This window comes from Cibotium barometz, chromosome 32 (assembly GCF_041138505.1).
Source record: "Cibotium barometz isolate CiBa-2024 chromosome 32, ASM4113850v1, whole genome shotgun sequence".
Classification (NCBI taxonomy): domain Eukaryota; kingdom Viridiplantae; phylum Streptophyta; class Polypodiopsida; order Cyatheales; family Cibotiaceae; genus Cibotium; species Cibotium barometz.
Window position 1 is genome coordinate 37,469,024 of NC_141077.1, and position 22,624 is coordinate 37,491,647.

General features: G+C 49.8%; 1 protein-coding gene across 3 annotated transcripts in view; it reads left to right on the plus strand.

The window, feature by feature from the left end:
• The window catches only part of LOC147620153 (Zn-dependent exopeptidases superfamily protein), a 324,985-nt gene that overhangs the window by 127,853 nt on the left and 174,508 nt on the right, over positions 1-22,624 (plus strand). For all 3 annotated transcript variants that reach the window (XR_015261749.1, XM_086772348.1, XM_086772350.1), the window contains exon 13: positions 9,901-9,960. Coding sequence is in view for 2 of the 3 variants with exons in the window: in XM_086772348.1 (XP_086628474.1) it covers positions 9,901-9,960 (60 nt within the window). In the remaining variant the exon portion in view is untranslated. The remainder of the gene's footprint in view (positions 1-9,900; positions 9,961-22,624) is intronic.

Sequence of the window (22,624 nt, forward strand, 5' to 3'; positions counted from 1 at the left end):
GGATCCTTGGTGATCTTTTCAGTGATCCACCAATTAGCAGCAGTCCCTTTCAAAAACATGCTAGCATGGCGCACCTTTGACTTTTCTGTGAAGTCCTCATCGCTAAAAGCAATGTCGAACTGTGCCACAAATGCTAATACCTTAGAAGCATCATGTTCACCATGAAAAGCATCAAATTTAACAGATTTGTCACTTGCTTTGAATTCCTCGAGCTTCCTGGCATGAGGCTCATGGTCTTCTCTTTTTCTTTTCCCCTTATCCAACGGGGCAGCCCTATCTGCATGGGCTCCATGGGCCGTCATAGAAGTTTCATGGGGCACGGTGGCATGTGCTCCACGAACTCGAAACTCAGATGCATGTGACTTACCTGCATATGGCATTGTCTCTCCATGAGACAACTCAGAAGGCAAAATTTTTCTAGAAGCAGACCTGTCACCATGAGATACATGTCTTGCATGCATGTGACTTTCATGCCCTCCACGAGCACTGGCATACATATATCTGTCAGGCTTTGTGCCTTGTGGAGAGGATGCATGTCGAGAGGTGACTGTCACCTCTTCCTTTTGCATAAAAGATTTCAGCCTTTGGGATGCGGGATCTCCATGCTTCAAACGAGGTGGATTTCTGAATATCAACTCTCCGTCATCCCCCTCTTTGATATCACCTTTGCGGAGGAGGTAGGCAAGTGCCAACTCCCTTGGTTTCTTGCCCACTTCACGAGCCATTGATTCAAAAGTTACATCTACCATAGCATTAGCCTTCCTGGCTTCAATAGCACTTTGCAGATGGGGATCTTCATGCAAAAACTTTAACTCTTGCTCTTGAGCCTACAAAAGTTTTCTCATATGTTCCATTTCAGCCCTCATAGCATCAGGCTCTTGTTCAAGCATAACTGTCTTTCCTGGACACAGTTGACCCTTTGATTCACTATCAATAACCCTTTCAGGGGGCTTGTGTCTACCTCGCAGGGCATCAGACCCACGAGAGGCACTAGATGGACCCCTCGAATTTGGCACTTCCAAAAAGTTGCCTTGGCTGTCCATTGTGTTTTAAGTTTGCTAAAAGCGGGATGTCCAGTACACAGGTTCGTTTCCCCACTAGGAAGAGGGAAACAACCGTGCTCTGATACCAATGAAACCGATCCCGTCAAGTGGGAAAGACTCCGTTGGACACCCACACGCTTAATAGCACAACTTTAAAACCACAAATTTGAAATGGACAACTTAATACAACTTGAAATTGAAATGAAATGAAATGGAAAGATGGACACCAGCACTGGGGCCGGAACGGGCCGACCCCCCCCTCAATATATGATATATTTATTGGGAGTATTTAATGAATACAATGCTCCATGGGTTCCAAGAACCAGATGATGTCCATGTACATATGAATACAGTACCAAACAAATAGGCTCGAAGTCGAATTTCGATGTAGAAGCTCGAAGCAGAACGACCACTAGTGTGGTCCAATCTCTACGGTCCTGTGCTTTCACTGGACTCCGCGGAGAGCGCCTCACTGGTGTTCCGAGACCACGCACAAACAGGCGCTCTCGTACTAACGCCTGGCTCTCCCGATCTCAGCACCTTTGGACCGAGGTTCTCCAATAGAGCTTGGACAACCCGGCACCAAACGGGTGTGGCCGTAGAGGGAGTCGGGAATCCCTTATCAGATTTAAACACAAAATACTTTACTTAAATCTGAAATTCACTTACTTGTGGATGGCTGATAGAAAACCAATATCCATGGTGTTTGTGTAGAAGATGAAGCCACCCAGGGGATGTGAAGTCTTCTTGTAGTCGCCGGTGGAGAAGATGAGCAACCTCTTTCAAAGTAGGAAAAAGACACTTTGTTGAAGGAATAGTCACCTCGTGGTGAACCACCAAGACAAGTACCACCGCAAAAGTCCACAGCCGCCTGCTGTGAGAGGAGGAGTACCCACTTGCAAGGGAGAGGATACCCAACTGCAGCGTGGGAAGAAGATGGTGTGGAGGAGCAGCCTGTTATGAAGAGAGTGTACACACACAGCTGCCTGCAAGAGAAAAAAGGCAGCCAGCTGGAGAGCAAGTGCAGCCACCTTGTATGGAGAAGGGATACTTGGCTGCAGCCACCTGTGGGGAGTAGGAGCAGCCGCTTGCAGAATAGGTGTAGTTGCCTGTAAGGGAGATGAAGCAGCCGCCTGCAGGAGAGGAGGCAGTGCAGCCTTTTGCAGGTGACAGCCGCCTCCTGAAGGGGCTGAGGTGCACACAGCCGCCTGTGAGAAAAAGGATGCCTGGCTGCTGTACACAGGCGCAGCCCACCTGTAGGAGGGGAGATGGTGTAGGCGCAGCCTGTAGTGCAGTTGCAGCCAGCCGCCTGGGAAAAACAGGCGCAAGAGAGAGAAATGGTCACCGGTTAGTGAACAAAACGCCAGATAGAAGCGATCCGCCGGGTGGTGTTCCACGCTTGAAGGAGGAGGTATTTTTTTATAAAACTAAAGTGGAGTTTAACATTTTGATTTGGCTGGCCCCCCCACGCTTGCATGTGGGCGGCCAGTTCTATGGGGATGTGGTAGGTGACCATGCCCACTCCCACACTCACTTAAAGTGGGGCTCCCCACCTTGGCCCCAAAGGGGGTAGCCCACTTTTAAGTGTGTGTGAACATTAAACCTTATAAAATAAAAGGTTAGAATATGAAACATTAAAACAACATGTGCGATATACTTACCACCTGTTCACATGCACTAAAACTCCTCAGAATACAGAGCAGACTTCACGACTCACTGGCAGGCGTCCCCGCTCAGTAAGTAACACGTCAAGCAGGCAAACACAAAAATACAAGTCATGCGAAAACAGTTTCAAGCATGCAAATCATGTGTGCATGTGCAAATAGTAACATGGACATATCTCCCGTTCATGGAACAAGTACAAAATATCTGTCGGCACAAAACTGGCACGACGTAAAACATAAAAACCTGGTCTTCCTATGGAGTAACAGTCCCATAGGTAAGACACAGTTCCAGGCACGAGTCTCCCTATGGTGTGACAGTCCCATAGGCAAAACACGGCACGAATACTGGCTCTTCCATGGCGTGACAATCCCATGGGTCGAACACAGTCCAGGTCATACACGGGTGGCACTGGTCTGGCTCCCGTCCATACGACACCATCCGGCTAACACGGGTGGCACCAGTCTGGCTCCCGTCCATGTTAGCAAAATATTGGCCTCTTCACACGAGACACCGGCCTGGCTTCAAGTGAACGAGACGCAAAAACTGGAGATGGACCAAATGGTTGGCCAATTGGTGACAGCAAGTGGAGGGTGCAAAGTAGCACACTACAAGGTAGATGTCCTAGGCCCTCTCTGCCGGGATCCTCATCCACAAAAACCGTGCAGCCTCATCCCACCCGACCACCTTAATCACATGCTGAAGCTCCTCCTTGTATAGTAAAGTCACCCCTCCCAACCCCCCCAGGTACCCCCTGCTATGCGTGGCTGTGGGTGGTGAACAGACTCCCATCTGTATCCTCTCACCTCTAGAAGGCGACCCCCCTGGCACTGATGTGTCTGTGTATGACATCAAGTATCTCCCTCTAAATGTCTCCTCGAACAGATTTGCATCTGTCCTCAAGGTGCCATTGCAGTTCCAAACAACAATGTCTAGCTTGGTCTTATAGATCTTGCAACGTCATTGGGCATGTCGCGCGGTGATGATCACCCTCCCACCTCTGTACACTGCCCGTTTTCCTGCGTTTGGTGCATCCAAGATGTGTGGCATGCGCTCCCTCCTGTTTGCCACCTGTGCTAGTGTTAGATTGTCTTCAAGGTAAGTCTTTTCTCCTTTTAGTGTCCGCCTTTTGGTAAGGAATGCTTGCCTCGCCTCCAACCCCGCAAACTTGAGGATGAGTGAGTGCTCCTTGGTGGTGTCTTTGCCCTCCCTGCATGCCTCGACGAAGGGGGTATCAGAGATTTCCATCTTTCTGCATCCACCTATGGCGTCCTCTTTTGGCGAGGCTCCTTGCTTCCATCCCACCACTCTCACATTCAATGCCCTAATCTTCCTTCTTTTCTCCACTTCGAGTGTGTCATTGATGATGTTTGGGGCTGATGGTGGGTTCCATTCCTTCTTGACAAAACCTCAATCCAGCTGCCCGCTTCTTCCAGTTGTTTCTGTGTCTTCTCAATGATGTCGTCCATGTGGTTGCCTCGTTTACCTTCTTCTCCTCTTGTTCCTGGAGGGTCTTCATTTGCTCTCTAAGTGTATTCAGCTCATCATTGAGGGATGGCTCAATTTCTCCTTCTTCGAATTGAGTACGTGCCCTCAAAGTCTCATTTTCCATAGTAAGGGTGGTGACTTGGGCCTTCAGCTCCGTGATTAGTGAGGCATGGTGGCTGGTTTTTGCGTCCAACATTTGGACCATTTCCTCTTGCATCTTCCTTAGTTGAGTTGCCATGTGTACTTGCATGTCTGCCTTCCACCTATCGATCTCCTCTTGCATGGAGGCACTCAACCCACAAATAAGGTCATCACTATCCTTGTTCTCCCCGGGCTGCTTTTGTAGGTGCTCAATGTCCGTATCTTGCATTTTGCATACTTCTCTCATGTTGGTCAGGCATGTTTTGATATGGGGGTCGCCGATCTTTTGTGTGCTCGCCCAAATCGAGGTGTATTTCCTCTCCTTACTTGTAGTCCTTGTTTCTTGCGAGCTGTCCATGTTGGACTTAAGGGGTCCCCTTTCGAGTATTGATTCTGGTCCTCAGCTGGTGCAATAGGTGGCCAGCTGCAAGTGGGGAGGCAGGTACGGGCGACAAGAGGAGGAGAGAGGAAGCGTAGGTTGGAAAGCGAAGAGAGAGAAGGGAAGAGGGGGCAGTGAAGAGAGGGGAGGCGGCACACGCTCGAAAGTGGGGCAGTGAAGAAGGAGAAGGGAAGAGGCGGCAGCGAAGAGAGAGAGAAAGAGAGACCACTAGCCGCGAACCGGGCGAGGGGGGGGGGGTGGGGGGGCGCCATAGTCACAGGGAATGGGCATATTGAGGCGGCAGCGAAGAGAGAGAGAAAGAGAGACCACTAGCCGCGAACCGGGCGAGGGGGGGGGTGGGGGGGCGCCATAGTCACAGGGAATGGGCATATTTAGACTCGGGAATGTTGGGGATGGCAGCATCTTCCCGTTCCCATTCCCGTCCCATGTCACTCTATAGTCACAGGGAATGGCCATTCTCAATCTTTTCCGTCCCCGTTCCCCGTCCCCATTTTGCGTCCCATGTGACTATGGCTGGCGCAGCGTGAGCAGAGGGGAGGGCGACGGCGAGGAGGTGGGACAAGGGCGAGAGGGGGTGGGGGGTCAGTGAGGGCGAGAGGGGGTGGGCAAGGGCAAGAGGGGGTGGGGGTGGTCGAGAGGCGAGGGCGAGCGGTGGGTGGTCGAGAGGGTAGGGCGAGAGGTGAGGGCGAGAGTTATATTAACGTCGTCAAAGAACCACAATGGTATATGAGACGAAAATTACAACTGGTGTCCATGAGTACCTCTGCCATACGGGTATATGAGAGAGAGATATATACATATATATATATATATATAGTAAGCGTCTACTAAGACCCAATGGGCCTATGCGACCAAAGTGATACAATAATGTCCATGGCATATCTCATCATGGAATGGAAAATAAAACAGAAAGTAAACATAAACATAGCTATATCACTGGGGTGATACGAAACTGTCCATGGAATACTAAGAACCTAGAAACATGAGAGCAGCATCAGCTCCGTGTAGATGGTATACCACTCTCCAAAATATCAAGCATGGGGCTAATGCGTACGGCCGAGAGGTCTCCCTCAGCTATGTTATGTGGAAAGGTAACTCGATGGCGGTGGAGCATGTCCTTGATCTGGAGCTGATGAGGTGGTTATGGCCTACGGCTAGGGGGGCGGGGGCGTTGGGCATGTTGGAGTGCTCAGGCTTGGTATGAGGTAACTCCTCTCGAGCGAGGTAGGTCCGGAGCAGTTTGAGGAGGGTCCACAAGATCCACTATATCGGTGTCCACCTCCTGGGTCCGAAAGAAACTGGTGATGGTTGGCTGGTGAGGGAGGGGACGGGGTGGCTGGGGCCGAAGCTCTCTCAAGAAGGTGTCCTTGTGTCTGCGGAGCTCAAGCAGGAAGAGGTTTAGGAAATGCTGGTCCTTGAAGTCAATGATCTTGGAGAGTGGACCAAATCCCTCACGAAATAGACAGTGAAACCTCCGATAGATCTCATAGTATACTGGGCAGCGGCATATGTAACGCTCCTGCGTCTCAACTTCTGTATGGCATGATCGGCAGATCCTCTCCTCTCTGGGTCTCTGTATGATCTTCCCGTCTCCACTGTGAGGCGGTGGGATGAAACCTTTATCTAGCCAATCACAATCCGCATGGCATGGGACATGTGAACACTCAAGTAGTGCGGAAACTGGATGAATCCATCCTCAGTGAGTGTGAGGAAGTGATCTCTGTAGAAGTGCATCTTCGTGGGGAGCTTTGGAGGTGTGATCCATGTGCAATGGGTGTAGAGGTTGAGGAGATCTAACCGGATAACCCGGTTGGTATCCTCGTGAGAGCCGGAGAAAAGGGGAGTTCAAACCGTACGGATGGGGGGGGGGGGTAGACGGTCCATGCGGAGCCCATATACTGAGAGAACCAAGTGGAAACTAGTGCATACCATACATCAGAGTGGCCCTCAACTGCGAGCTGTCTGGAGGACTCTAGGGCAAGCCTCGGGTATCTATGGGGATCCATGTAACTGATGCGAGGTATGTGATTGTCTGGAAGAGTGCATCCACTACCACCGGGGCTGCAGCAAACTCTGCCTAGATAATCTGGTTTGCTGCGGATCATATGGGAGAACATCATAACATGGGGCCTCTCCACTTGCTGCAAATCCTCATCGGATAAATCTGGCCCCCAGAAGGCTACCCCATACATCAAGGCTAGTGTGATGAGGGTGTCAAAAAGCTAGTCCTTCGTCGTGGGCTCTTGGAAATGTGCCTGGATGCACTGCCGCTCAAGTAAGCTCAAGGCTACATATCCCCGTGTCACTCTAGCATGTGCTGCGGGAAGCATGGTGAAGCGTGGGCCACTGAAAGTGACACCAAGGTAGACATAGGATGAGACAATCTCCACAGGATCCCCTCTATATGTGAAGCTCAATCTGGATGTGAAGGGGGAGAGGTATTGAAGAGCATTACCTTCGTTTTACCGAGGTTAGGAAAGAGGTCCCGCTGAGTGCAAAAGTTCTGTAAGGCATCCAACTGTCTCTAAAGCCCCTCGGCTGAGTTTGAGAGGAGGACGATGTCATGTGCATAAAGTAGTATGGGGATTAATATGCCTGCCAATGTGGAACCATCCCCGCTTAATCCGTGAATGAAGCTCGAGATCTCATCAATGTAGAGGCCGAAAAGAGTGGGTGATAAAGGGCAGCCTTGTTTCACCCCAATAGTGTTGGAAATCTTATGTGATGTACCTCTTGGGGCTCTCACTCCTCTAGTGATGGACTCGTAGAGGGCGATGATGCTTCAAACCATGTTAGATGGGACTCCTATCTTCTGTAGTAGACGGTGTAGGAGGCGGGCCCGGGTTACACTATCAAAAGCTTTGCTGAAATCTACAAAGCAGGAGTAAATCCTTTGATGTCGTGCTCTACCCTCCTCAATGATGGCATGGAGGGTGAAGATGTGATCAAGGGTTCTCTGATTAGTGTAAGCATGCTTCCTTCTTGTGACACGAACCTTCACCATGTACATGCCTTTGTAGGCTTGAAGCTTTAGCTCTCGACCCACACACACACACACACACACTGAACTGATGACACATGGCACACTTATCCTATCCACACACATAGGGTGTTCACACCTACTGAGCCCCGAATCCCAACAAAACCCCCCTTCGGAGTGAAGGAGGTGTTGTCTAAGAAACCTTAAAAAGCCATGGTGATTAGTACTCTAGGCTGTATCATGTGCTCAAAAGAGAGAAAATGATACCAACACCTGAACTTTGTTAGGCCTGATATAAGAGCTTGACCACCCATGACAGCCTACAGCGCTTTACGCCAACCCCCCTCCCCCCCTCTTTGCTGTAAGGAGGGGTATCAAGAGAATGATGGAGCCTTTTATAACAATAAGGTGTTACAAAGTGGAAAACACACACAAGGTTTTTTAATTTAGTTTTTGGGGGACTTGATGTGCAAAGAACCCTTGATCCACACATGAAGAAAATGAGAATGCCCAATCAAATTTTCTCTCATCGTTGGCTGGTACAACTGTCACTGCATTGGCTTGTTCTCCGTCTTCATGATCATCAACTTTTTCTTCTTCTTTACTGCCACTAACCACATTCCATACTCCATCTCTCATCATCTGGAGACGTATTTTCATCTACCAGGTTGGGATGTCGGTCCGGCTGAATTTCTCCAGCCCAAAGCTGTTTTTGTTCCAACAGGTACTGCACGTACAGAAGAGTTTCCAGCAGGTACTGCAGGTACAGTAGGGTTTCCAGCAAGTGTACTTGCAGGTACAGTAGGGTTTCAGCAGGTACTGCAGGTACAGAAGAGTTTCTAGCCGGTACTGCAGGTACAATAGGGTTTCAGTAGGTACTTCAGGTACAGAAGAGCTTCCAGCCGGTGTACTGCAGGTATAGTAGGGTTTCCTGCAGGTGTACTTGCAGGTACAGTAGGGTGTCAGCAGGTATTGCAGGTACAGAAGAGTTTCTAGCCGGTGCTGTAGGTTTCCAGTAGGTGTATAGAAAGGGGGCTAGAGTGTCACAAACGTGAGGGATGTGCTCAGTCCTCGTGGTCCTTGGCCTTCCCATGTTGCAGTTTATATAGGGTAAAGAGGGTAGTGGAAGTGGATCAGGAGGAGGTGAGAGATCTCTGGGGATGAGGTTGGGAATGTGGTAGTAGAGTGGTCTGTGGAGGGGAAAGAGATGCAGGCTGTATCATGCAAAAAGATGGTAAGCTGTGCCGTGATGGTGGTTGGTTGGGCATAAAGATCAAAAGTGGAGAGTTGGGGATCGAGATGACCTTGGTAAATATTATCGAGGTCATGGTGGAAGTGGAACTTTGTGTAGGCGGACATGGGTCTGTGAGAGGGGGCTGTTTGGGAAAGGTATCTGAGATAGCGTATGACAAGAAAGTGTGATTTGCACCAAAAGTGTTTTTTTTTTTTTTTTTGGGGGGGGGGGGGGGGGGGGGGGGGGGGACAGAGAGGTTGAGGAGGTGGGCCAACTGGTCATGCCGTTGTATATGATGAGCCCATGTGTGGCACGCATCATCTCTAAGAAAGAACCACCATAGAAGGTAGTATGGCTGGAGTCCTGTGGTGTCCTCTCAATATTGATATCCCCGGGGGCCAAGTCATATGCAAGATGATGGGTTCCATGTCAAAGTCAAAGAGCCTGACCTGACTGCAGATTTATTATTTTTTTGTGAGTTTATTTGCATCGTTTTTAAAGATATTGCTCTAAGTATATAAAAGAAAAAAGAAACACATTTATCACAATAATGGGTAGTACGTCTCAATGTTCTATAAATAGCGACAAAAATAAGTGCTAGGAGTCTTGTGAGTCAAGTTTAGCTTATGACGTTATTAGCCCGTTAAAACAATGCTAAGCCTGATATGATTCATAGTGTTGTCAATTATTAGTTAACAGTGTTTGTGCTAATCAACATCATCCTTTGCACTAGTGCAAGGAATGCATGCTTTCATCAAGCATTTAAGGAGCCTATTATTTTTGCTAAGCTGGACATGATTTATAATGTTTTTGCTTAGCTGCATGCTTTTTAGTGTAGCCGTTAATCAACAGCATGTGTTGCACTAGTAACAAGGAATGCATGCTTTCATCAAGCCTTTAAGTAGCCTGTTGTTTTTCCAATTTTTGGGAGTTCTTTTTGTGGCTGGTGTAGAAAGCTGTGGAATGGGGGATTCAGTGGGGAGCACTTGCTGTATATTCTTTTGGAGCAGCTGTAAGTGGTACTCTCTGATCGTATTTACATATGAAGTTCAAATGATTCGAATTAGATGATGGTTCCTAGCTAGTTGAGCTGCCCTTGCATCTGGCCTTTTGGGATTATAATGGAGTTCTGAATGCTAGATTACATGCTTGGAAGTATTACATTCTCAAGATAATTTCAACTACACGTGTTCTTTTAAAATCAAGGTGTGTGCAAGTTTTTCTTTTACAAGAAAAAATTCTTGTATTTTCTCTTAGTTGAGATCATATGCAAGCTGTGTCTCAAGGCATTTTACACGAAGTCTTTGGCTGGACATGCTTTACCTTCCTGTGACACGTTTTCCAATTGATGAGCTGCATTTTGTAAATGCACAACTGCAGTTCTTGTTAGTTTGGGAACTAACCTGAAGTTACTTGTGGACATGACCTATGGCAGGTGGCCATAGAGTTGGACATAGGCCCTTGAGACATGCACCATGAGGAGATTCCGGTGGGCATATTCTATGGCAGGTGGCCATAGAGAATTAATATCAGATGGCCATAGGGAATCTCTGGCAGGTGGCCATAGGCAGTTGGTCCAGTTGGAAAATCGCCATAAAGCATTGGGAATTGGACAAGCTTCTTGATGAGACCTTGAAGGACATGTTTTATCGGGTCCACCATGGCAGGTTGCTATGGAGGTTTGAACGTTAGGCAAAGGCAATAGAGATGTTACATCAAATGAATACTAGAATGCTGTAAAAGATCAGCGGATTTTCTTGATATATTTTCTTTGTGATTTATGTTGTGTTGCGCATTGTTTGGGAAATACCTGCAAGCGTGGATTGTCCTCATTCCTGGACATTGTCTGGATTTATATGTATGTGAATTGTCGATGGGGCTAGGACACCTTGCTCACATGTGTTTTTATAGGTGGTAATACCATTCGAAACCTGTTTATTAAGATTTTAATTAAAGTGTGTTATAACATTATAGTGTGAATCCTTTTAATGTGTCTGGGACCGTATTTAGTCAGTCCAAGTAATGGGAAACCATCCACTTTGGGCACCCTCCAAGTGCCCCTCCCCACATGAGCCATAGTAAAGGCTGCCTACCTTTTTTCTTTTCTTTTCTTTTCTTTTTCGGGGAAAAGATCCTTCTATTAAAGAAAAAACAGCCACTCTTGGGGGGTAGCTGAGTCGATGTCAATGCTGAGCCTATCTCTACCCAGGATCCTTGTCAGGCCTCTCTCCTGCACCTCCGGGGGTAACTGCCTGTGGGCGACCCATCTCCAAGAGACCTGGCTGGTCCCATGCTCAAGGTGCCCCAAGAAACATGTGGTGGGGCCCCTAGCATGTGGCTATTGGGTAAACAGATTAGGGGGCTCCAGGCCAATGGCTCTCGTAGCCGCTCTTGTGAGGCAACTGGAGCTATCTGTCTTAGGGCAGGCCTATGGTGCTCCCAAGCACGGAGTAAATTGGCTGCAAATTTGTCCTCAAAAGCGAGGCTAAAAGCACGGGCTCGCATCTCTGTGAAGATCCATCTCGTACGCTGGGGCCAAGGGCCCCCAAGACTCAGAGTGCGGGTTGAAATTCAGGCCAATAGGAAATCCTTCTAGGGCTCACCACCGGGAAGGAGGCCTCTAACAATCAGTTTGCCCAGCAGGCTGAATAGCTGGGTCGATAAAGCCCCCCCCCCCCCCTCCCCCAATGCTGAGCCTATCTCTACCCAGGATCCCTGTCAGGCCTCTCTCCTGCACCTCTGGGGGTAACCGCCTGTGGGCGACCCATCTCCAAGAGACCTGGCTGGTCCCATGCTCAAGGTGCCCCAAGAAACATGTGGTGGGGCCCCTAGCATGTGGCTATTGGGTATACAGATCACGGGGCTCCAGGCCAATGGCTCCCGTAGCCTCTCCTGTGAGGCAACTGGAGCTATCTGTCTTAGGGCAGGCCTATGGTGCTCCCAAGCATGGAGTAAATTGGCTGCAAATTTGTCCTCAAAAGCGAGGCTAAAAGCACGGGCTCGCATCTCTGTGAAGATCCAGCTCGTACGCTGTGGCCAAGGGCCCCCAAGACTCGGAGTGCGGGTTGAAATTCAGGCCAATAGGAAATCCTTCTAGGGCTCACCACCGGGAAAGAGGCCTCTAACAATCAGCTTGCCCAGCAGGGCGCAGCTCTGAATAGCCGGGTCAATAAAGCCCTCCCCCCTCCCCTCCCCTGCGACGTGGTTGAATAATCACTCTCCATGCCACCTTGGCCTTGGCTGGCCTCCCATCACTTCCGGCCCATAAGAAATTCTGGATCAATCGTTGTACCTCGCCAATATATGCCCGAGAAAAGGCCCAACACGAAGTGATATAGCACATGGTGGCAAGAAGTACCTGGTTCGCCACCACGACCCTGCCTGCTAGGGAGAACCTCGGCGAGCTCCAATATAGAAGCTTCTTCCGAACACTCAGAAGAAGCGGAGCGAGCTGTTGCTCGGGAGAGAGATCAATGCCAACATGGCAACCGAGATAACGAAGTGGAGTGCCCCTTAGGATCCATTGGAAATCCTCAACTGGTCGCCAAGTCGGAGCGGGTGCTGAGCCTACCCAAAAACCACACGTCTTGTGCTAGTTGATCTGTGCTCCTGATGTACGGTAGGAAACCTCGATCTCCTAGAATTCCCCACATCTGCCCCGCAAGGAAAGTTGCTGTGTCATCTGCAAATTTGGAGTCGAGCATTTCCTCCTGTGTGCGGAGGGGAAGACGCAGTCCCTGAAGCCCGGTGACTTGGGCGGAGAGAAAACTACTCATGGCCTCGGCGACGACGAATAGGAAGAGGTAAGGTGCCAAAGGATAACCCTGTCGAACCGAGCGGGAGAGGAAGAAATCTGTCGCCACGAGCTCCCTGAATGAGAACCTGGCTGTGTGAGGCTGAATAAAGTCCTAAGACTCCACGAATCCACTCCATGAGGAATCCCATCTGGCTCAGTGTGCCGGATGGGACGCTTAGGAAGAGATAAGGTGCCAAAGGACAGCCCTGTCGAATCGAGCGGGAGAGGGAGAATGTGTCGCCAAGGGCTCCTTGAATGCAAACCTGGCTGTGTGAGGCTGAATAAAGTCTTGAGACTCCACGAATCCACTCCATGGGGAATCCCATCCAGCTCATAGTGCCCTCCAGAAAGCTCCAATCCACCCTATCATAAACTTTCTCGAACTCTAGGAGTAGCACAATGAGGTATTGCCGCCGCATCCTAGCCGAAGTTGTCGCCTCCTAGAAGGTAAAGATGTTGTCCAGAATGCTCCGATCCTGAACAAAGCTGGTCTAAGTGTTGTGGATCAAGTCTTGGAGAAAAGGCTGAAGTCTCTTGCTGATGGCCTTGGCCAAGATCTTATAGGCTCTCCCTAGAAGAGTGATGGGTCTCCACTGCTGGATCTCCAATTTGTCACCACCCTCCTTGGGAATTAAGTGAATCAAGCCCTTTGTGAGCCTCTTTGGCATGGCACCTGTAATCATAATCTCATTGAAGGCACCTCGAAGGCCACCTTCCATGAGGTCCCAATGGCAAAGAAAGAAGGAGACTGGAAGCCCATCCGACCCTCGGCATTTTCCCGTGGGATTGCCGTCAATGCCTCCGCAAACTCCTCAGTAGTAAATGGTTTCAATAAGAATGACCGAATAGAAGGGGGAAGCACCTCGCTTGTATGCCACCAGACCCTCTCGTGTGCGTTCACCACTTGTGAAGATGTCGGGGCACCAATGAGGAGGGAAAAAATCCATAGCAATGGCTCTCACATGGGGGGGATTTGAAACAATAGCTCCATCCTGGCCCTGCAAGCTGCGAATACCGTCTGTCCTCTTGTGGGGTCCAGCCATCTCAAAAAATCCCATGTGACTCTGTCACCTCCCTGGGTCTAGAAAGAAGCCCTGGCATGATACCTGTACACCACCGTCCTCTCCTCTATGGATCTAATCTCCGTGCGAGCGGTGGCAAGCTGACTCTCGATCCACTGGCTATCCGAGGACCTCTTCTGAAGCCGTTGTAAAGAGGCAAGACGACTCCTCAAACTCCTCTCTTGCTCCTGGAAACTCTCTAATGAGCTCTGGGGGATGCATTGTGGAAGAAACTGTTGATCTCCCCTAAGCCCTTATGGAATGTGCACGCAACAGATCCTAGCAAAAAATCCAATCCCGTCCATATCTGCTCTATCTTGGTGCATATCTCGGGGTCCTGGATGAGGCTGTCTAGAGTCCTCGAGCTCACATGCCTCCAGGGGACCTCTAAGGACAAAATAATCGAGGCGTGATCAGAAAAGGAAGCACCTGCCAAAATACCAATCATACCCGCTCGGCTGCAAGCCCACTTATCAACATAAAAGTTGTCAAGTCTAGAAAGGTTGGGGGCGGTGCTCCTATTCGTTCTCGAGAAGCAAAGGTTCCAGGGCTATGCTGAAACTCTGGAAGATGCCAAGCGTTCTGTCCCCTGACAACAAGAATCATCTGCTCCTAGGTTGAGTACTTTGCTCTTGAAACTATGGCTGTGCCACCTCCAAGTCTGTCCTCTGTTGCCTCAATGATGTTAAAGTTACCGCCCAAGCACCAAAAGTCAGCCTGAAGGAGGGCTTGCCCTACTGAGCTCCAGAAGAGGGCTATACCTGCAATAGTGTTCGAAGCATAAATGTTGAGGAAGCCAACACTATCCTCTCCAATAGTAATGGTAATCCACTATGCTCACCGTGGGACGATGACCCTTGCGCCAGTCACTCGTGGCAGCAACTGCGCACACTGACAGAAACACACCCCTCCTTGTGTCCCTTAGGGGCTTAAGGATGGGGTCCAGAAAATACGACTCCTGCATGGAAGAATCTTCCCGCATCTCCGGTACGCCCTCTAAGAGATGATGCTTTTGGAGGAAAAGAATGTCTATGGGTCCCCACACTATGGCCCTCTGAAGCTTGCCTCGTAGGATGCCTTGTCTATGAAAGCACTGAGGCCCCTTTAAACCCTAAATGTTCCATGAAACAATCCGCATATCAATCTCGGTGTGATGCGGTTTTAGCGGAACTGCCCTCCACTCGAAGAGTCTTGGGCGAGGGTTTAGATGGGGAATAATCAGAATCCGTGTGGGGGCGAAGGTGCGCCAGGTGGGCAATAATCCTGTCCTCCATGTGACGCTACTCTGTATGAGCGTGCGCATATGCATGCTCCGGACTCCATCGATCGTAGTACAGGTATCTGTAAGAGGGGGGAAAAGGTACCGCAGTGCAGAAGTATACATGAACACAAAGAGAAACACCTCCAGACTAGAGACTACTATCTCCCCGTCCTGGCCTTGATGGGCTGAACCTCCAAGCTCCATCCTAGCCAGAGGCCAAAAATGGGTGAGAATGTAGGTGATGGTGGGAGAGTTCAATTGCCTGAACGTGGATGGCAGCTGCCACTAACCCAGGATCCCACTCTTGCACTGAAGGGGAAAGAGAAGATCATCAAGCCATTATCTGGTGTAGAGGGCCTCGAGTGGTGAAAAACCACACATACCCAAAGAGGGGTACTATCTCCTCAAACATGTCGGTCCCTTCTATCGGCATACAGTAGAAGAAATTGTAGTCGACAGACTGTCCTAGGATCTTGGGGCACCCATCTGGGGACTAGTGGGAGAGCCCTCACCGGGGAGGTGGCAGTGGTCATCTCTACTAGCTTGGAGAGTCAGTGGATCAAGTGACGGACTTATCTGGTGTAGAGTGCTCTGGAGAGGTAGAAGGGGGGGGGTTGGATGATAAAGGTGGGTGGAGTGCTTGCTATGCGTAAAGTTGGTGTTGAGACTGCGGGAGGAGGTGGCGGCGAGAGAGGGCGGAGGGGCGGAGAGGCCGGGGAGGGGTGCTGCTTTGAGGTATCCATTGGAGAGGAAATCTGAGGGGAGTGGCCTGCCAGGGGCTCAAAGAGGCCGGGCTGGTCTGTCAACACTGGGGTCGCGGGGGGGGGGGGGGGGAGATCTCGACGAGGGATTGGCCCCCACTCTAGGATTGGAGAGTCGCGTCACCAACGGGAAAATGCTGAGATAAATTCTCATAAATGCTCGTAATGGTTCTTTGATAGAACCGAATCCTCCTAAGATCTGCCAGCCTAGCGCGCTCGGCGGCGGCGCTTGGCTGTGGTGGTCCTCTAGTGGCCCGGGCACGGTCCAACCCTCTGCCACGCACCGTCCGTTGGGTGACATGAAGTTGGGGCCTGGTTCTCTGCTGCCTGAGGGCTTGCCCCTCCCTCTACCCCCTGGTGTGGGTCAGCACGAGAACTAGGGGGAGGAACCACTGGGGGCGGTCTCCTCGATTGCCGGCGATGGCAAGCTCTAGCTAAATGACCCATCTTTCTGCAAATGAAGCACTGGCTTGGAAGGCCAGAGTACTCCACGGGTTGCTAGGAATAGGCATACAATGTGGTACAGACTCCAGCGAGGGCATAGAGTTGCGGAGGGATGGAATCCCAATTGCCCTCACGAGGGCCGAGGCAGCGGTGGGGTTGGGGGGGGGGGGGGGGACTCCGTCACTCTCCCGATGGCACCACCAATCACCGTAAGGCCTGGGAAGCAAAGTGTCATTGGAAAGCCCGAAATGCTAGCCAATGGGCTAGACGTAGGATCGAAGCCATGATGCCACCATGCAAAGAAGGCTTGCGTTGTACGCAGTGCAAGGGGACTCAGCTGCATGACTCGGTCTGACGTCGTTGGTGATTCAAACTCCACCTGGAAGTATCCGCGCCCCAGAGGGTGAATGTCGGCGATCTTGCAGGCGCACCAATGATGCTCGCTTGTAAAAGAGCCCTGAGTTGTCCACGTGCAGGACGACTACCAACAATCTTGCAAACCAGGATGGAGGCCTCTAATGATGCGACAGTCGTGGCGAGAATCTGAAAGTCTGCTTCGGAGGGAACAGACCAGAATGAAGCTGAGACTTGCCGAAAAATAAAAGCCCCGAAGCACTAAAAAACCTGCGAGGAAAGGGAAGACAAGGCTGGGGGGCTGAAGGCGGAGGGGAGAGCTGGAGAGGGGAGGAGACTACCGGAAGGGAAATGGAGGCAGGCGCATGAGAAAGGGGAAGGGGAGGCACAGGGGTAGAAAACGAGGTGGGAGGGAGCAGCTGAAGCGTGCACATGATCCTCTTTGAGAATTTGATAAAAAGGCTGCCTACCTACGTGCCCATGTGGTGAGGAGGGGCCGTGACACTTTTCAAAGGTGTACATTTCAACGAAACGATGGCCTGTAGGTCTTCACCTTGTGTGTTTTTGAAGTCAGCCATCCAATATTCAGCTTCGCATCTCTCTCAGCCCGTTTTTCACCTTTAAAATGCTCCATACTGTTCCATACACCTGCAGCCATCTTGTATTGCAGCTATTCAACCTGCCAATACTGTCATGAAACTGTCTGGTGATGTTTCTTGCTTGCCCATACTACTCTCTAGTTGTTTGTGTTGTACAGAAGTATGCCAAGTCCATGGTTAAGGATTGAATCCTTATTTGGTGATCTTGGGAGTTTGATGAGTGGACTCGTCAAATCATTTTCAAGGCTCCACAATCTTCCCAGATTTTGTTCACACCGGCAATATTGTTCTATACACCTGCAGCCATCTTGTCTTGCAGCCATTCAACCTGCTAATACTGTGGTGAGACTGTCTGGTGCTGTTTCTTGCTTGCCCATACTGCCCTCTAGCTGTTTGTGTTGTACAGAACGCTGAACAGTCCATGGTTAAGGACTGAATTCTGTTTGGTGATCTTGGGGGCTTGCTAAGTGGATTGGTCAATTCATTTTCAAGGTGATTGTTGTGTATTCAATCATCCTGTTGGGTTGTTGAGAAACAAAGAAAATCCAACTGTTGACGCTGAGTTTGGGCACTCTAGCAATTGAAGGTATTCACCCGGCATGTTACTGGTTGAATAGCTTTCAATCTTCTAGTTCGCTAGTAGGCATGTGGCCATAAAATAATCGTTTAGTCCGTTTTTTTTTTTTCAGAAAGGAGACTTCTACTAAGTGTGAGAAAATTTTACAAAATGGAGATTTCACACCAAGTAAGGTGGAGATCTCAACCAATCAGGAGCCCTGTGCTGCCAATAGGGTCTCGATGAGAGGACGTGAAAAAGATACCAATGTCCCACTCTCTCATAAACTGGCCGCGCTTCCTCTCCGCAGCCCTCGAAGATCCTTGGATTCTGGCCCAGGTACCCATGATGGTGTGAATAATCACTCCAAATCCTGCAAAGACACTGAGAAACAAGAACGGGAGTACCCTCAATGGCCTCGGTGCATCTAGCCTTCCAGATATTCCAGGCTGAGATGCTAGCAATAATCTCCCAAGAGCTGTCTAACCTCTGTGCCGGAGGGACAAAGTGTGAAAGTGGCAAATCCTGAAGACAACATTGCCGAGCAACTCCTTGTCTAACCATAATGGCCAAGCTCCTGTCAGTCCCCTCGAATCTCAGCTGAGACCCAGACTGTGTCAACCAAATGATAGAACCAAAAGAAATGATAGCATCCCTCTTAATCCTACCAAAGAGGTGTGCAATCGCAGACCAAACCCTCTGTGTTTTCCTGCATTCCCATAAACAGTGGTAAACTGACTCTGAAACTCCTGCACATCTAGGGCATGCTGGGCAAGCACCAGTAACACATCCAGTAATCCAGTGGTTGGGAATGGGTGCATCAATATGTGCAATCCTCCGGCTAGAGCCTCTCAAATGCTGCGTGAAATCCAATCTCTGTACCTCGGTGAGGCTCTGAAACCTCTTCCAAGCCAGCATTGTGGGGCATAGGGTCTCCCAGCCAGCCCAAAGAATATGCATAGCTGCCCCAAGAGGCCTACCATGCACATCTAAGATCAAATCATTCCACATAATGGGCTGCCAGTTAACTTCCTCCGTTGAACGCGGGGGGATGTGTACCAAAAAACTCCTTAGGCAGTCCCAGGCCCGTAGGAGGGACCTAACCAGGGGGGATGAAGGGGAGCAGTGAACTGCATCCGAAAAAATAAAGCGTGAGCTGAGAGTCCAGTCACCTCCGCGAACAGGGACACACTTCGTGATCTGCTGCATGAGAAAGTCCTTCCACGGCTTAGTGCCTCGAAGAAAGCCCCTAACAACCAGCTTACAAAGCAAAGCCTTACATTGCACCTCAGGGTCAATGATATTCAATCCCCCTTCCTGCTGAGGCCTGCTAATGGTTTCCCGAGCAACTCTAGCCCTGGTGTGTGCATTTCCATCAAGCCCTGACCAAAGAAAGTTCCGAATAAGGCGACGAAGCTTGCCAATGCAGCCCTATTGAAAATCCAACAGGAAGCGATAAACCAAGTCGTGGCTAGCAAAACTTGGTTAACCACCAAAGCTCTAGAGGCCAAGTCGAGCTTCCTCCTACTCCGGTGATGAAGTTTGCTTTTAATGCTTAAGAGCACTGGAGCAAACTGTTGTGCAGGGGAGATGTCAACGCCCACCTGACAACCAAGTTATGTGGCAGAGCATCCTCTCTCAATCCAAGTAAAACTAACATCTGTACCCCAATCTACAAGAGGAGAATCACTAATCCAAAAAGCAACTGACTTATGCCAATTGATAGTAGCTCCTGCTGCCAAACAAAAGGCCTCCAAGGCTGTCCGGAAAGAACATAAACAAGCATGTGAAGCCTCAAGGAACAACGCCGTATCATCTGCTAACTCAGAGTCCAAAAACTCTTCCTCCGTGCATAAAGGCAGCGTGAGACCCACAACACCAGGGGCAGCCCGAAGAAACCTGCTCATAGCCTCAGCTACAATGAGGTACAGTAAAGGGGCGAGGGGACAGCCCTGCCTCACTAAACGGAAAATCTGAAAACGCTCACCGCGCCCCCCACAGGCTAAAACAGTGCTATGAGCCTCCCTGTATAGGCAAGACACCCCTCTGATCCAGTTTTGGGAAAACCCCATGTGTGCCATAGTGCCCTCCAAAAAATCCCAATCCACTCTATCATAAGCTTTTTCAAAATCAAGCAAAAGAATGGCAAGAGGCTGCTGACTAGACATTGCCCACTCGACAGCTTCCTAGAAAGAAAAAATGTTATCAAATATACTCCTTCCTTGGAGGAAACCATTCTGGGTATCATGGATAGTCCTTTGGAGAATCGGCTGCAACCTTATACTCAAGGCTTTAGCTAAGATTTTATATGTAGATCCAAGGAGGGTGATGGGCCTCCATTGTTTGATGTCAGTCTTGTCCCCACTCTTGGGGATAAGGTGAATCAACCCCTCCGTGAGGTATGGAGGCATCAACTCGGACAACCACATTTCCTGAAGGGCAACAGTGATAGCATCTCCAATATGATCCCAAAAAAGAATAAAGAAGGCAGGAGAAAGACCAGCATCCCTTGGGCATGAACCACTGGAAAGAGCATGCAGTGTGTGAAGGAATTCATCCTTCGAGAAAGGGGCATCCAGGGAAGAACACACAGCATCTGTAATAAGCTTGGGCATGCACTCCCAAACTTTCTGCCGTGCCACCTCTCTCTAAGGAGAGGGCACCTCTGCAGTCAACAAAGACCGATAAAATTCTGAAGCAATACCCCTCACCTTATCAGGCTCAATCTGAACCTCACCCTGTGAGTCCTGCAAGTACCTCACAGAATCCCTGATAACTCTTTGTTGCATCTGCCACCCATCTGAGTCCAAAAGGCCTCGTTCGCATGAAAGGCGAACTCAACCCTCCTGTCCATGGCTAACTGCAGTTCTGCTCTAACAGTGGTCAAGAGGTCTGTAATCCAAGTCGCATGTGGATGCTTTTCATGCTCCCCTCTGAAGAGCAGCAATCCTACGCGTAATAGCTCTCTCCTTGTCCAGAGCCTCCTTCTTCCTAGACAAGGCAGTGCTATGATAATGATGGTTGGTCCTCTCAAGAGCTAGCGCAATATTATGACGAGGATCAGGACCGTCACAAGATCTCCACATCTCTCTGATCTCAAGGGAAATGTCAGCATCAAGATAAAGAGAGTCAGGGATACGAACACGGGGAGAGGCCTAGCGAGCCCTAGGCTCCCTGAGACACAAAACGATGGGGCAATGATCGGATTTGGTGGTGCCAGGCATAATAACAATGGTGCCTCCTCTGTCCAAGGACCAATCATCCACATAAAACCTGTCCAGACGTGCAAAGATGCTCTCATCCCCGCTCCTGCGGTTATGCCAAGAGAAAGATAAGGAATTTGGCCTTCTCTAGAAATCATCCTCAGTCCAGCAATCCGTGCTAAAAAAGGAAAGCGTGAACCTCTCCCATGAGGTTCGCTCCAAAGGGTGTAAACCCCCTTCGCGTCCACCCTTCTTGTCAGAAGGTTGCTCAACCATATTAAAATCTCCTCCCACTATCCAATGATCAACGTGGGGAATGACATTTGTAATGGTGTCCCAAAAGGCCACCCTTTCACAGCTCACGTTAGGTGCATAGATATTCAAGATTCCCAATTTTTGACCCTCATGCATGATCAAGATCCACTGTGCTCTAGCAGGGATGATAACACTGTGCCCAATAACATGAGGTATAATAGATGCTGCCACTGAAATATAAACACCCCCTCTAGTCCCAACTGCGGAGGACTCGAAGGTGTGGCCAGAAAGCATCTTACGCGAACCTCCGCCCTGTGGAGGGTTCGTGAATCGTTGCTCCTGGTCCAAGACCATGGGCACAAGCTCCTATGTGATGGTGTTGAGCCTGCCCCACTGGTAATCAAAGACGAGTAAAATGCTGAGTACTGAGAGGGCAAATGCGACAGCAATGTTATGGCCATGTCCTCTGACGATATCTCCTTCCCAGCCTGGAGAACTTCCTGCTGAAGAGCCTGCAGCTTGTTAATATGCTCCCGCATCGTCGACGACTTTGCAGGGCTCACAACCCGCATGTGTACTTCCAAGGAAATTCTCTTCATGGGCGATACCCTATTGTAAAGAGAACCCAAATGCTGCCATATACCTCTGGCCAGCGTCATATGCTTTACATGATTGATTACCTGCGATGTGAGTTTTGCCACACTGAGATCTATCCAATTTGTGTTCCTGCAACAAAAGCACATCCGTAGACCCTCGTGTAACAGCAGGGTAAAGTTGGTCCTTCAGAAGGCGCTTCCTACCATGGGTGGGAAGCCCTCCAAGGCCCTGAACATTCCATGAGACGATTCTCATGGAAGTGAAGAGGATTTGACCCCCGATCTAAGAAGACGATGGGCAGCCTGAGGACGCCTCTCCTAATGCTAGAGGATGGGAAAATCCAGGGGGCAAAGTCCACTGACATGCCCTTGTCCGAGGCCCTGCACAGTACCTGCATATGTACGAGAAACCTGTTCGTCCTGCGGGGCATCAAGGGCAATGGCATCATGCTGAAAAGCTTGCAATACATGATCCCCACTGTGCTGAACATCCTGCATATCGTCCCCTCCAAGTAGAGAGGACTCAACAAAATCATCCTTATCTGAGATATCAACACCCTGCAAAGACGCATCAGCTGACACATCCCTCTAACCAGAAACATCATCTATCTGTATATGATCTGAGGAGGCCTTCCCATCAATCGCACCAGGGGGGCAGGTGTGAGAGACAGCTCGCCACACCTGGCAGAGTGAAGGACGGGAAGGAACCAAGGGAGGTGGCGCTTTCATATCTTGGAAGGAGAAAACACTGGCTCATTGGAGCTTTGCATGAAATTAGAGATTTCACCCC